Here is a 16,621-nt window from a genome sequence, read left to right as displayed (position 1 = left end):
CACAACCATTACTGTTATAAACATCAGATTAAATATTTTACAGGAATGGAAAAGTCTCAAATTCCTCATAGTCTTTCACTGTCCCTCTGTTACAGCGTGCAGAAAAATTACCCTATACTGCCTCTGTGGTCATGCAGAGAATTACATGATATTCTTGTTAATTAGTGTGATGCCCACAAGGTGAGTGCAACAATAAGTAAGGGGGAAGAGAATGTGGATTAGGCTTGAACAAATATAATTTATTTAATCAATGCAAAAGAAAACGGACGTGAGCAATCAGGGCTAAAAAGTTCAGGGAGCGTAAACACAACGTCGGTCCGGCTTGTCGCCTCCAAAATTAACATCGTCCACCCCGGCAACCTAAAGCAGACAAAAAAAAAAAAAAAAGAGAGGAGGGGCGGGGAGAGGTGGAGGGGCAGGGCTTTTAATCTCAGGTACAAGTGCGCGCCGGTGTACCCAGCTGGACTGATTGCCTCCTGCCACACCACCAGCATGACTACAAGGGAACACACAAAAAGATAAACAAAACCATGGCCTGGGGGAAAAGGGGCAAAACCCAGACGGCCGTGACAATGAGAGACTATGAAGTTTCTATGACTACATACTGTTTCTTGTCTTCATCAGACTGAGCTGTAGAACAGACACAAAAACAAGACAAATTAATCATTTAAACTCCAAATCCCCGAATCTTTGCATTGCATTCTCATGTGTTTTCCTTTATCAGAATTCAGCTTTTACCACTCTGTTATGAGAGAAACAGATGGATTATTTAGAATGTGAGATTAGACAGATGAACTTCTGTAATCAGATTGAGAGAGTTCTCACCTCCAGCCCTCCAGCATTTGACCCCAATCACAATGGTCACCAGCAGATATGGAGAAAGTACCAGTAGAGAACAGAACAGTCTGGGGAGAGACAGAGAGGCTTCTGGAGCATGCACAGACACACACACACAGGCACACAGACACACAGACACACACACATGCACAGAAGGAGAAAAATAGAGTGAGAGAAAGAGAGGGGGGTGGGTAATGTTAGAATGCTGTCATTTATATCTGTATATGAAAACATACACATACAAACACAATCATTACTAATATACATACAGAGCTGAAGTATCTCAGCACTGATTCAAAGAGACAGGATGTATTTCTCACCTCTGACAGTGACTCTGACAGTGATCCAGCTCTTTGGTGACTCTCCTCTCTCTGGGTGTTTACACCAATACAGACCCTCATCTGACTTTGAGACAGTAAGGATGGTCATCTCTCCTGTAGTCTGATTCTGGAGGACTAATCGATCTCTATAGAAATCAGCTCTGAGGTCTGAGGGGTCATTTTGACATCTACAGCGCAGAGTCAAAGTATCTCCCTCAGTAACAGGATGGACAGGACTCTCCAGGATCACATCACCATCTATAGAACAGAACACAGTTACATACACTGCTGAGAGAATACGCTCAAGCACCAAATATGTATGCTGAAAAAAAGTTTAAAAAATTGTTTCAGCTTTGATGTGACTTTTCCCCATGATAAAAGTCATTGTTGAGACTCACTGGTCACTATAATGTTGAAAGGATTACTGTTCCCTCCAGAGTCAGACTGACACCAGTACACTCCACTGTCTGATGACTGGAGGGAGCTGATGCTACATGTAGATCCTGTTACTGATCCCCAGTCTGATGAACAGTCTGACACCTCTCCCTTATCTGTGTATCGTCTCACTGTCCATCCAGTAGAGTCACTCTGTACCTCACAGCTCAGTGATAGAGAATCAGATGTAAAGTGTTGAGCTGTGTTGGGACTGATGATCAGATGGACTGGAGGAGTCACGACTGAGACACAGAGAAATGAAACTTTAATTTCATGAAAGTCACCTTCAATATCGTATATATTGTTAAGGGAGTAAAAATCACAAATCTGAAACAGAAAATAGTTCAGATTTCTATATCACACATGTCCTATCACAGATTTTACTCACCTCTCACAGTGAGAATAACTAGACTGCTTAGCTGTGAGGATGTGGGCCTGTCATTCCTCTCTCCCTGACACCAGTACTGATCCTGGTCTGAGACAGTAACATTGAAGGTGAATGTGTTTACTGGTGAAGTGTGAGGGTTAGATGTATACACCACAATCTGAGTGGTTCCTCTATACCACTTATATCTCCAGTTATTTTCAGAGTCAATTACACAAGTCATTGTGACTGTCTCTCCAGGATACACAGGGGACTGTGGTTTTACAGTCAGTGTAGCTGTTGGTAATGCTGTTGGTATAGAGAGAAAAAGAAATAGATGCATTTAAAATTCATTCGCCATAAATATTCATCAGTACAGTGTATCAAGTTTCAAGTTTCAACTTTAAGTTTATTTAAAGCCCAATATCAGTGTTTACAGTCTCAAAGGGCTTTGAATGCCCACAGGATTACAACAACCAGGGCAGGGTGGCACCCTCTGGCTTGGTCTTCATAGTGGGCAAGAAAAAACTTCACAAAAAACCCAGATGCTAGGGAAAAATAGGAGAAATCTTGAGAAGGACCACAGAGAGAGGAGACCCCTTCTAGGCCAGCCAGGTGTACAATAGGTGCCAACCCAGTGGGCAAATTACAAACAACAATGAAAATGAAAACACAACTAGTAGACAATATAAAGAATGACAAGACAGCAGGGGGCTCAGTTGGTGTGGACGACACAGCCACAGCAGCGCAGAAAACCATGAGGCCGCAGCAGCCATCGGGAGAGAGATGGCAGGGAGGGAGGAGGGAAGGTGGGGGGGGCACACCTAAGAAGAAAGTAGCCTCATTCAAACCAATCACTCCTGCTCGATCAGATGAGCCACAGCCATGCAAGAGATGAGGGAGGGAAGGAGAGCATTATTGGAGTATCAGCACTTAAATGAAATAAGGAAAATAATTTTATAGAAGCATGACTGTTGCAAGACTAGTGGCTTTGGAGGGCGCAGGAGGAGCAGGGCCAGGGACAGCAGGGCATAAAGTCAGTCAGCCGGCCAAGGGAAAGTGCCACATCCAGGAAGTTGGCGCAAACATCGATCACTCACACAAAGAGAAGAGAGCAGGTTAGAAACAGAAACTGACAAGGTTAAGATAAAAGCAGAGGAGAGGGAGGAGAGAGAGAAGATGAGAGGTATCTAAGCCGGCAACTACTAGGCTAAACTATGGCAGGAGAGACTACAGCAGAGACTGAGCCTCATTGGATGGTCAGTTCGAAATTACTCTATCCATATGAAACAGAGAACAAATGAGTCTTAAGTTTGTTTTTAAATGTAGCAAGAGAGTTTGCCTCTTTGATTTTTATAGGTACGCTGTTCCAGAGAAGGGGTGCGCAGTAGGCAAAGGCACGATGGCCAGCGGACTTCTTTTTAACTCTTAAGAAACTAATAATTTAGCATCCTGAGAGCGCAGGCTGGGGGGGGGGGGGGGGGGGGGGGGGCGGCATAGGGTGTAATTAATTCGGATAGAAAGGCCGGTGCAAGCCCATGGAGAATTTTAAATGTTAATAGGAGGACTTTAAAATCAGCTCTCATGTGAATTGTGAGCCAGTGAAGGGAGGCCAGGACAGGAGTGATATGATCGAACTTCCTAGTCCGGGTCAGGATTCTGTCAGCAGCATTCTGGACGAGCTGAAGACTTCTAGTAGTAGAGGTGGGCAAACCAGAGTACAAAACATTACAGTAGTCAAGGCGAGACATGACAAATGCATGAACAATGGTTTCTGCATCACCCGAACATAGTGGGGGCCTAATTTTGGTGATATTGCGGAGATGATAAAAGGCCGTTTTGGTGGTGTTCTTGATATGAGTGACAAGTGAGAGACTAGAGTCAAAAATCACACCAAGGTTTTTAGCTGTGGAATTTTGCGAGAGAATGCAGTTGTCAAAATTTAATGTAAGATTATTAAAAAGATGCTTATGCGTAGGGGGACTAATGACTAGCATTTCTGTCTTACCTGAGTTAAGCATCAGGATGTTTGAAGACATCCAATTTTTAATGGCACAGAGACTCGCCTCAAGGTTGGCCAATTCAGAGCGGTCACTGTGCTTGATTGGTAAGTTGATCTGAGTATCATCAGCATAACAGTGGAAGCTAATGTTATAGCTGTGAATAATGTCTCCAAGAGGGAGCATGTAAATAGAGAATAGGAGAGGGCCAAGGACCGACCCCTGAGGGACACCATAGTTAAGCTCTCAGAACTGATAGCGTGAAATGGACCAAGATTCAGAATACAGAATACAGGGAGAGGTGCCAAATTATCACAGATATAACACACAGATACATCACACACTTTACTCACCTCTAACAGTGAGAGTGACAGGACTGCTTTGCTGTGAGGATGTGGGTCTGTTGTCTCTCTCTCCCTCACACCAGTACTGACCCTCATCAGATTCAACAGCTCCTCTGATGGTCAGTGTGTCTCCATTTAGAATGTGATGTTCAGATACAGACAATTCAGTCTGAGTGCTTCCTTTATACCACTTATATCTCCATCCACTTTCAGTCTCTATCTCACACTTCAGAGTGACTGTCCCTCCAGTGTACACAGTGGTCTCTGGTTTTACTGTCAGTGCAGCTGTAGGTAAGGCTGTTGAATTTGTTCAAAAAAAAAAGAGAAATATATGCACTTCAAACTTATTAAATATTGGATCTACTCTTGATGTGTTTTGGGATGGTTGTGATCACTCTGGGGCATCCGGCAAGAATACAGACAGATGTCCAGTTTCCACTTGTTTTTCGTATATTCACATGAATGTGCGTGTGGTTCCACAACACAAAGGTTTAACACCATTAAGACACACCAAATATAAGTAATTCTAAAATACAGTTATCAAAGCACAGCTGCACTCACTGGTTTGAACATTAATGATTCAGCTTAGACAACGGAATAACATTTCACAATAACATACAAACATACAAAATAACTACTGAGTGTTATTGTATCGACAGAAGAACGTTATATTAACAGCGTGTAGATGACACATTGGCACTGTGTCTCTGTAACGACTTATCCCTGCACATTAGTAACACACGCAGCGCTATCTTATGGCTGGTAACTGGCTGATTTATGTGGCCGACCTTGCATTTGAACACACGTGTACATAAACATATATAGCAATAGAGATTTGATCGCGCTCTAGTACTACAGCATGTTACAAATGAGAATACTCGTTTCCACAATCGACTAACTGGGAATAAGAGCACCTCGGAAACAGGCACACCATCAATGTTCAGTGGCGACACATTTATGAACTTTTTCAACAGCAAAATTGAAAATATCAGGCAAACAATCCAGGCTATAAATTTTAAACCAGATAATTTGATCACTAACACTGTAGATAACAATATAACTATATCAGATCAGCAATTAGAATGTTTTACTCCCCTTCAGGCGACCGAATTGACCTCACTAATTTCTTCATCAAAATCACCAACTTGTGTACTAGATCCCTTACCTACACGTTTCCTTAAGCAGATACTGCCAGTAGTCATCGAACCGCTTCTAAAAATAATCAATTCCTCCCTTAGTACTGGCTATGTACCTAAATGTTTTAAACTAGCAGTTATCAAACCCCTAATTAAAAAACCTGGCCTTGACCCCTGTTCATTGTCCAACTACAGGCCAATATCTAACCTCCCCTTTATCTCCAAGATCCTAGAAAGGGCTGTAGCACAGCAGTTATGCTCATACTTACATAAGAATAACATCCATGAACTGTATCAGTCAGGATTTAGGCCTCATCACAGCACAGAGACAGCACTGGTTAAAGTTGCAAATGACCTCTTACTGGCCTCTGATCAGGGTTGTGTCTCCTTGCTTGTGCTGCTTGACCTCAGTGCAGCCTTTGACACCATTGATCATACCATTCTCCTTGATAGACTAGAAAATGTTGTTGGAGTTAAGGGAACGGCCCTCTTATGGCTTAGGTCCTACCTGACTGATCGTTATCAGTTTGTTGATGTAAATGGTGAGTCCTCTGCACATACTGAGGTAAAGTTTGGAGTCCCACAAGGTTCTGTTTTAGGCCCACTGCTTTTCTCTTTATATATGCTACCTCTAGGTAATGTTATTCGCAAACACGGTATTAGCTTCCACTGCTATGCTGATGACACACAGCTGTATGTCTCAGCGAAGCCAGACGAGAGACACCAACTTAACAAAATTGAGGAATGTCTAAAGGATATTAGGCACTGGATGCTTACGAACTTTCTCTCACTCAACTCTGAAAAAACAGAAGTACTTGTACTAGGATCACATGCAGCTAGGAGTAAGCTTTCCGATCACATAGTTACTCTGAATGGCCTTTCTCTTTCATCAGGTGCGGCAGTAAAAGATCTTGGTGTAATTATTGACCCCAGTCTTTCATTTGAATCTCATGTAGATAATATTACCAGGATAGCCTTCTTTCATCTTAGAAATATTAACAAGATAAGAAATGCATTGTCATTTCAAGATGCTGAAAAATTGGTTCATGCTTTCATTACCTCTAGGTTAGACTACTGTAATGCCTTACTGTCTGGATGTTCTCATAGATGTATAAATAAGCTACAGTTAGTTCAGAATGCAGCAGCCAGAGTTCTTACTAGAACCAAAAAATATGATCACATCACCCCTATCTTATCCACACTGCACTGGCTCCCAGTCAAATCTCTTATTGATTATAAAATCTTACTATTAACTTATAGAGCATTAAATGGTCTTGCGCCACAGTACCTGCGCGAACTCCTGGTCTCTTATGATCCACCACGCCAACTTAGATCAAAAGGTGCAGGCTATTTGTTGGTACCTCGAGTTATGATGGCTACAGCAGGGGGCAGAGCCTTCTCTTACAGAGCCCCACAGTTATGGAATAGCCTCCCAATTAATGTTCGAGACTCAGACACAGTCTCTATGTTTAAGTCAAGGCTGAAAACTTATCTGTTTAGCCAAGCCTTTTGCTAATAGCTCTTCACTAGGCAAAGGAGCAGATCTGGAGGGTTCTCGGGCATAGATTGTTTGGTGAATTGGGATGTCTGGATGCTGTCGCCCCCCCACTCTAACATGTTCACTCAGGTTTGTTGACTGTGGAGTGGGTGGCCGCCTTGTGTCACAGAGTGCCATCATGTCCATATTACCTTCTAGCTCTCCCTTTTAACTATGCTGTACTAGTTAGTCTTGCTGGAGTCCCTGCCTGCACTCGGCACACAATGTATATTTACCTTTACCATAATGTGGAAATGAACATCTGACAATGTCTCTCTCTCTCTCTCTCTCTCTCTCTCTCTCTCTCTCTCTCTCTCTCTCTCTCTCTCTCTCCCCCTCTCCCTCTCTCTCTCTCTCTCTCTGTGTCTCTCTCTCTCTCTCTCTCTTTCTCTCTTTCTCTCTCTGTCGAGCCACACATGCTACTCCTGAGACACCAGTGATCCTGACTCCTCCCGCCCTGTGGACTGATCCATCCTGGTGTTATCATCTTCCATCCCCCGTCAGCCTCCTGGCTACGTCGCCATCCCCTTTGTTCATGCCCCAATTTACTTTCAATCGTAACTGCCCACGTGGTCGGCACCTATTGCACGCCTGTCTGGCCAAGGAGGGGTCTCCTCTCTCTGTGGTCCTCCTCAAGATTTCTCCCATTTTCCCATTTCCCTCTTGGGTTTTTGGGGAGTTTTTTCTTGCCCGCCATGAGGATTAAGTCAGGGGGTGCCGTCATATTTTGATTTGACTGTTGTGGCCTGTAAAGCCCTTTGAGACTGTAAACGGTGATATTGGGCTCTAAATAAACTTGAACTTGAACTTGAACTTAGGTAACAGCTTCGTTGCCCAAGATATGCTACACGCCACTACCATGACTCAGGTTTACTACTTTCTTTGAGCTAAACAACTCTACTACATGGTATTGCCTGAAATATGAAACAGCTGGATGACCATCGTCACCATTTGATTCCCCCTCCCCGCGTGACCTTACTAACAGTGCTGTGTTTATCTGACCAGATTAAAACATATATTTCTGAAAGGACTTTTGTAAGTAACATTACTCGGCATTTTTGCTAGCTGACTACAGTATGCGTCAGCAGTGGATTGACACAGGACCTGGTGTTCTGTCCCAAACTAACGGTTTCCAATCTAGATCGTTTCCGCACATGTCCACAAGCTGTGTTAACAGTAGCAGTTGTGGTCTGCCTCTGTCACCAGATTCGACAAACATATTAATCACCATTTTCAAGTCGCATCTCATATATACTGCAGCTAATATGACTGCAAGTGAGCAGTGAACACTACATCACAGCCACTACGAAAAAAAGTACGCGTACGGGAAGCAGTTAACTTGATTTACAAACCAGCTGATTTACAAAATCAACCAACTGATTTACAACATTTCAAACGTGGACTTACGATATGGCCATGGGTGCTCTGGTGAGGAACCTTTATCTTTATCATCTTTACCTGCCGTAGTAGCAGCCATCAGTAAAACCGCCAAATCCAATTGTTAAAAAAATGCAGCACACACTTGACTGACAACATTGGGGTAGTTGACTGATTGGTTTTTCTCCTGTGACGAGCGCAGTATGGCCTACTGCATTTTAGAAAAGAAAATTCATCCGCTGACTTCATACCTATGCTTCATGTAATGAGTAACGAGAACTTTCATAGAAATGTAGTGGAGTGAAAAGTACAATAATTGTCTTTCAAATGTAGTGGAGTAAAAGTCATAAGTGTCCAAAAAAATTTCACTCAAGTAAAGTACTGATACGTTAAAAATGTATTTAGGTACAGTAGTCCAGTAAATATACTTCATCACTGTCCATCCTTGCTCATATGTGACAATAGAGCTCTGTCTTTTCTCCCTCCCTGACACCAGTACTGATCCAGTACTGTCAGTTACAGCAGCTGCTCTGATGGTCAATGTGTCTCCAGTTACAGTGTAACCATTAGACTGAGACACTGCAGTCTGAGTGCTGCCTTTATACCACTTATATCTCCAGTTCCTCCCAGACTCTATCACACACTTCACAGTGACTGTCTCTCCACTGTACACATGATCTGGTTTTACAGTCAATGAAACTTTGAATGACCTGAACCTAAGGGCACACCAAAACGTCAATTCTGAAATTTTTGTGCCACACACGTACAGACAGTAACAGCGATTAATCTAAGAATGTTTTGTCTTTGTCACGACTTATATGAATGTTATACCCCATTATAGGCTTTCATTTAACTGAGAAAAATGGCTGCTAATGTTAAAGCTTAGTGTTGCACATAGTGTAGGATAGTGTACATTTATGTATTTTGGCGGCTTTACTGTCTGAACATAAATACTGAAATATTTAAATAGTTAAGTTAGGAGAAAATATCAGTACGCAGCATTAAAACATGAACAAACTCACCAAACACAGTCAGTGTTACAGCGTCACTCATCTCTTAGTTCTGAGAGTCACTTTTCTGTTTCCCTCTACAAGTGTATTCTCCACTGTCAGACTCAGTAACACTGAATGCATATTCATTATTCCCATTAGAGTGAACTGGTGAGCTGATATCATTTTTCTTATACCAGCTGTAAGTCCACTCACTGACTGTAATATATGTCACATCTGAGAGTGACTAACTCTCCACTGAATATCTGTGTGTTGTAGGAAACAGGTGGAGAGAGGCCCTTGGTCTCTCTGTCTAAAACACACACACACACACACACACACACACACACACCACTAACTATGTGTTGTTAAAAGTTTGAATTGAAATATGTAATGATAATGGATCAAAGGACAAAATACTTATGAATATCAGAGATTTAAACTCACCTATTATATTGAGATGCACTCTGTTACTCACATAACCATAGTCTTCGCGGTGGGCTACGCATTCATAATTACCACTGTGGGATGTCTCTACAGGACTGATTCTGTATTCATTACTGTTTGATCTGTAATTTGTTGTGTCTCCTTCTTTATGCCAGACATACATAAAGTCAGATGTTTTATCTCCATTCATTTCACATCTGAGTGTGACTGTCTCTCCACTGAATATTTGAGGCCAGCTGGGGTGAAGAGTCAGAGTAAGTTTTCCTGTAAGAATCAGATAAAACAAGACATTCACTTTGAACTTACATGGTCACACACAACTCTGACTGAAATAAATGTGATGAGGAGACAAATAAATCACACAGCATACAGACCAATAAACATTCCTCTTATCATACACCATACAGCTTCCATTAGACAGTCAATAAACAGTGATGTGTACATACACCATACAGCTTCCATTAGATAGTCATTGAACCCTGATGCTGTGTGAGTTTTTGACTAAACATCTCTCTAAGCACACAATCACATCTGAAAAATCTGACATCTGCAGGAGGATACATGGTACAGGAGGATACATGGTACGGGACATTTAAGAAAACTCATGAATAACATTTTTATTACCTTGAGTTTGTCCAGAGTAGAAGAGTGAACTCAGCACTAAAACACAGACAGAGAAACTTAGAACACAGCAGATACATTTGACCTTTAACTACACTGTCTTATCTCTATATGATACTGATTAGATTCATTATAACTACACTGTCTTACCTCTATATGATACTGGTTAGATTCATTATAACTACACTGTCTTATCTCTATATGATACTGATTAGATGCATTATAACTACACTGTCTTATCTCTATATGATACTGATTAGATTCATTATAACTACACTGTCTTATCTCTATATGATACTGATTAGATTCATTATAACTACACTGTCTTATCTCTATATGATACTGATTAGATTCATGAAGACTGAATTCCTATATTAACACTGTAGAAAACTATTTCATTTAGAATGTGACGAAAACAAACCCATCAGTTGCTTTTCTCTGACATTTCACAATCAGCATTAATGACATTTCTCTCTCAACTCATAATAAAATAATAAAACTATAATCACATTGAGTCCAGTCCTTATTCAATCAGTTTCACAAAAACACATCTGCAGCTTGTTCAAAGCACCACTGGATGTTACTGATAAAATGAAGTTTGTCTGAGAAACACAGCATTCTTGGATGAGAAACAAAGAGTGAAATTCAACAACAGTGCAAAGACTCAGGCAACACTGAAACTATGAATTATGAACACTCCATTTGTAAATCACATTATATTTCCATGTTTATCACCTTAAAACACAGATACACACACACACACACACACACACACACACACACACACACACACGTGTCCATGACAGCAGCATTCCCAACTTAACTTGATACTGAAATTGACCACTAAAATCTCATTTACTCCTCTACCTGTTAAACAGTTCTTTTTTTAATCTCCTCTGAGAATTATAAGTGAAGCCCGCAGTGGCTGATTTTAAACGGCTGATCACATCACACGTAAACCTGATGTCATGGGTCTGTGTGAGTGTGAAAATGTTGGAGAGGAGTGTATATGGTCAGTAAGCAGCTCGACCTACACTCACTGGTCTAAACCCACAGGTGTGAAGAATTAGAACAGAAGTCAAACCACAAACTGCTCTGCTGTCAGGCATCATGAGTGAGTTTATCAACTTAATCTACAGTTTATTAAATTTCTACAGATTTATACTTCTACAAAAGGGCCATTCACTAGACTTACAGTATATTTTCAAAAGTCATTAATAGCCTGCTGAGTAATATTAAATCTAACTGCAAATAAGTACTCTCTATCCCTCATTCTCTACACACAGATACCACAGTATATTTTCAAAAGTCATTAATAGCCTACTGAGTAATATTAAATCTAACCGCAAATAAGTGCTCTCTCCCTCATTCTCTACGCACAGATATCACATGGTTTAAAAACAATGACTGATTCTGGTTTGGGTTCTGTTCTAGTCGAGTCATGTGAATTCAGACCAGTGGGTGTTTGGGAGGAGCTGCCATTGGAAGACAATAATTCAGTGAATAAATATATCAGTGAGATACTTTTCTACACTTTTCACTCTTTACTTAAGTGGTGCCCACACAGGTTTTGCCCCCCCACAACAACAACAACACACACACACACACACACACACACACACACACACTCTTAATGTCTTTGTCACACCTGTTCCATTCTCAGACAGTGACATCACTGATAAAATGACATAGAGAGATCATTCTCACAGAGCAGTACATGTAGTGGACTCAGCTCCATGCTCTATGAGTGAGAGACTGTTTGATCTACAGTGTGTGTTATGACCTCATATATATTCTCACATTTAGATCACACCTCTGCAGAGAAACACAGAGTGATCATAATAATGAAATGACAGTATCCTTTGCAGATCTCTAGAGTCTTCTACAAAGACTTCATAACTCCTCTTCCCTATTTTGGACTTTTTAAATATTTTAATAATATATATGTCAGCAAATATGGAAACAGTGTTGTGTTTCAGATAGAGAACAAGAGTCTTCGTTAAAAACACAGGGGCAGTAGGTTTATGTCTCAGGAATGAATCCTATACTTTTCTTCTGTTTGTCTGTGTATCGATAATTCATCTTAACACTAGTGTCATATATTGCAATTACATCATATCATTAGCCACCATATGCCCACAAAAGTTACATTCAGATTGTAAAATCATTCCTGAAGGCATTTTCATCACTACTTTGTGTGTGTGTATGGTTGATGTGTTGCAGTGGTGTGAATGGATGATAAAGTATGGGAGGAACAGTTAAATGGAGAGAGGATGGAGTGGTGAGACAGTTAAATGGAGAGAGGATGGAGTGGTGAGAGTTAAATGGAGAGAGGATGGAGTGGTGAGACAGTTAAATGGAGAGAGGATGGAGTGGTGAGACAGTTAAGTGGAGAGAGGATGGAGTGATGAGACAGTTACATGGAGAGAGGATGGAGTGGTGAGACAGTTAAATGGAGAGAGGATGGAGTGATGAGACAGAGAGAAATGGAGGCAAAGGAAGGACCTTCTCTGGTTACAGAGGTCCTAGTTTCCAAAAAACTATAAACATTTAAACATTTTCTAAAAGAAGTCTCAGAGTCTCTCACTCTTCAGCCCTAAATACAGTGACATTCTTTACTGAGAAATGAGAAAGAGGAAGCATTCAGAGAAGAGGACGCTATGTGTTACTGATATTTTAACCTGTCGACAAGTGTGACCAACAGGGCACACATCAACTCATCTTTTGAAAGTTTATTTACGGTGCGTCTCTATGACAACAATAATGATGTTCAGACGTTTTCATTTTGTTTCCTATTGATTTAACCAAAATTCCAGTGACACACACAGCTATCAAATATCAGATACATAATATCAGATACAGCTTTCTAGAGAATTATACTCCCACAAAAAAGCCATTTAAAAATGTTTTATATGTTTTACAAAGGACATTAAACACCTAGTAAGCAATAATAAATCTAACCTTGAATAAATGTTTTCACTCCCCATTCCTCTCCATACAGAGATGAGATGGTTTAAAAACAATGACTGATTGTGGTTTGAGCTCTTCTCTAGTTGAACCATGTGTGTTTAGACCACATGTGTCAAGATCCGGTCCTGGAGGGCCAGGGTCCTGCCGGTTTCTGTTTTCACCTGGTGATTTTCACTTTGAAAATCCAGGACTGGATTTTGACACCCTTAGTTTAGACCAGTGTCTGTGTGGGAAGAGCCGTCATCAGTCCTCTACAGTTTACAGATACAATTCTACAAGCTCAGAGGAGACAGTAATGGACATATTTAGTAAATATATAAATCAGTAAAAAAACTTTTCTACACTTTATACTCTTCATTCAGGTGGTGTTCACAGAAGCTTTGACCTGTATCTGATACTGTGTTTCTGACAAAACCTTTGTTTTGTCAGTGTTGACCAATGCTAGTCAATGCTCCCTTCTTCCCTCGCTCTCTCTCTCTCTCTCTCTCTCTCTCTCTCTCACGCGCGCACACACACACACACACACACACACACACACACACACACACACACACACACACACACACACACACAGTATCCAGTACTGCAGCTAGAATACACAGCTGAAAAACAGAGGTGACAGATGACAACATAGAACTGAACAGCAGCTTCAGCAGTGGATGAATGTCTGTCATTGACATCCAGGTAATGATGTGACTGAGACAGTAAGAAAATGAGAAAGACATTGTTTACACAACAAGACGTGTAGTGGACGGAGCACACGATGTGTTGTTTTTCTTTTAATTTTCCGTTATTTTTCCTTTAATTATCTTTTATCCTTTAGTATTTGAGAACTTAACAAAAACATACATACAGAGAAACTCAGAGCACAGCAGACAAGTCTTTCCTCTGAATGTTTATGCTGATTTGGACAACATGTTTTTCTGTTGGACCAAATGTTCTCATAATGAAGCAAAAATCAGTTAAGAGGTCATGCGTATGTTCTGATGTTAAAAAGATGTGAAAGATGTGAACAAATGAGGATGTGTGAGAAGGACAGTTCAAAGACAAGAGAGAGAGAGAGAGAGAGAGAGAGAGAGAGAGAGAGAGAGAGAGAGAGAGGGGGGGGGGGGTGAGGGCAGTTTATCGAGAGTCCTATAGATTATAAATATATATTTAATAGAGGTTTCAGAGTGTTTCTCTCATCAGCCCTAAATATAGTGACAGTCTTTACTGAGAAACGTTGGAAAGAGGAAGTATACAGAGAAGAGAGGAACATGTGATACTGATATTTTAACACAGAGACCTTAAGCCATGGGTCACATTGACATAAGTGTGAACATCTAAATTTGCAAACTACAAATCTCACAAAACTTTTTTTTTATGGTGTCTCTTAAGTTAGAGGAATGGAGTTCTGGTATTTTTGTGTGAGTTTTGTATGAATAGGATCAAATTATTCAGTTGATCATCAGTGGTGTAGGGTTTGTGTTATGTCATATAGGCCTTTAACAGTCAAAAACTGCCATTAACATCCTCGATGACTTGATGCTACAGTTCAGTATTAAAGTCTGATATATTTATTAAATATGTCAATTTTTGTCCCCTAAACAAAGTAACTACATCATGTAGAGGACTGATAGTATTAAACTGTTCGCTATATCAGACATAAACCTGACATCATGGGTCTTTGTGAGTTTGAAAATGTAGGTGAGGAGTGTATATGGTCATTAAGCAGCTCCTCCTACACTCACTGGTCTAAACCCACATGTGTGAAGAACTAGGACAGAAGTCAAACCACAAACTCTCATCTCTGCTCTGCTGTCAGACATCATATATCATATACCATTGGTGGGGTTACGAGAGACCCTATTTTATTTTACCTGTATACATATAAGTGTGTGTGTGTGTGTGTGTGTGTGTGTGTGTGTGTGTGTGTGTGTGTGTGTGTGTGTGTGTGTGTGTGTGTGCTTGTGCGTGTGTGTGTGTGTGTGTGTGCTTGTGTGTGTGCGTGTGTGTGTGTGTGTGTTTGCGTATGCATGTTTGTGCGTGTACGTGTGTGTGTGTGTGTGTGTGTGTGTGTGTGTGTGTGTGTGTGCGTGTGTGTGTGTGTGTGTGTGTGTGTGTGTGTGTAAGTGTGTGTGTGTGTGTGTATGATCTGCTGGTCTCTTGAGTCTGCTCTGTTGAACTGTCTCTTCTGTAGTCAATTGGTAATTATTCTATCAATTATTTTCACACACCATAAACCATAGTTTAAAAAATCCTCATACATTCTCATTCACTGAATGCTGTGTTTGAGATGAAATGATCAATAAACACATACACATTTAATACTGCTGCAGATGAAATATAAAATGTGTTGTGTTCAGAATATAGCAGTTAAAAATCATACTGGACACTCCTGAACCTTCTAGTCCTGAAGGACTGATTCATTATCTGAGCATGAAAAAGGAGAAAGCAGGTGTTTCAAAGCAATTCAATGCCGTCATTTTATAATCAATATTGCTACGGATGAGTTGTATGTGATTGTCACTTTTGAAACTTCTGATAGCACCATGTGATTTATTCATTATCTGATTGAGAAAAAAGTGAGAAAACGAGTGTCTGATATGTTGTGATAAACTCTGGGTTAGAGGAAACGAATAAACTGTTCTATCGTTTGTTCAGAGAAGACATGAGACACTCAGGACCTTAAATCTCCCACTGACAAATTCTCTCACTGATACATAGACAATACAACACTTTCTCACTGCAACACAACTTATCATTGAAATTATATTCAGTTCATGGCTCTGGAGTTGGATTTGACTACATGTGTTAAAGTGAAAACAGCAGTGTAAGAAAGTTAAGTATACATGACAGAGGTTGTTTTCTCAAAAGGGAATGATATAAGTGAGAATAAATCAGGTAATATTTAAGAAAAAGAGAAAGACTGTTACTTACAGAGCAGCACATGTAGTGGACTGAGCTCCATACTGTGAAAGTGAGAGACTTGTTTGATGTGAACTGTGTTCTAAACTCTTCCTGTATTTGAGGTTCCTCCTCTAATAGAGAGCAACCCACACACACACACACACACACACACACACACACACACACACACACACACACACACACAGAGAGAGAGAGAGAGAGAGAGAGAGAATAGATCATATGAACAGAAAAAGAACATGTGTAATGGGAGGGGTTACATCCTCTTTAAATCTCTCTCTTGTCAGTTTCAATGATGGGAATCTATTAAATTATACAGTAAGAAAATGTTGTACCA

General features: G+C 40.6%; 1 protein-coding gene across 1 annotated transcript in view; it reads right to left on the bottom strand.

The window, feature by feature from the left end:
- Positions 1-291: 291 nt before the first annotated feature.
- Positions 292-16,621, bottom strand: part of LOC115816401 (basement membrane-specific heparan sulfate proteoglycan core protein-like) — a 55,586-nt gene continuing 39,256 nt past the window's right edge. The window contains exons 4-6 of the mRNA XM_030779357.1: positions 606-630; positions 457-496; positions 292-360 (exon numbers count right to left, since the gene is read on the bottom strand). Of these exons, the coding sequence (XP_030635217.1) occupies positions 292-360; positions 457-496; positions 606-630 (134 nt within the window). The remainder of the gene's footprint in view (positions 361-456; positions 497-605; positions 631-16,621) is intronic.

This window comes from Chanos chanos, chromosome 7 (assembly GCF_902362185.1).
Source record: "Chanos chanos chromosome 7, fChaCha1.1, whole genome shotgun sequence".
NCBI classification, from domain to species: domain Eukaryota; kingdom Metazoa; phylum Chordata; class Actinopteri; order Gonorynchiformes; family Chanidae; genus Chanos; species Chanos chanos.
This window is presented reverse-complemented; position numbering and strand designations above follow the sequence as displayed.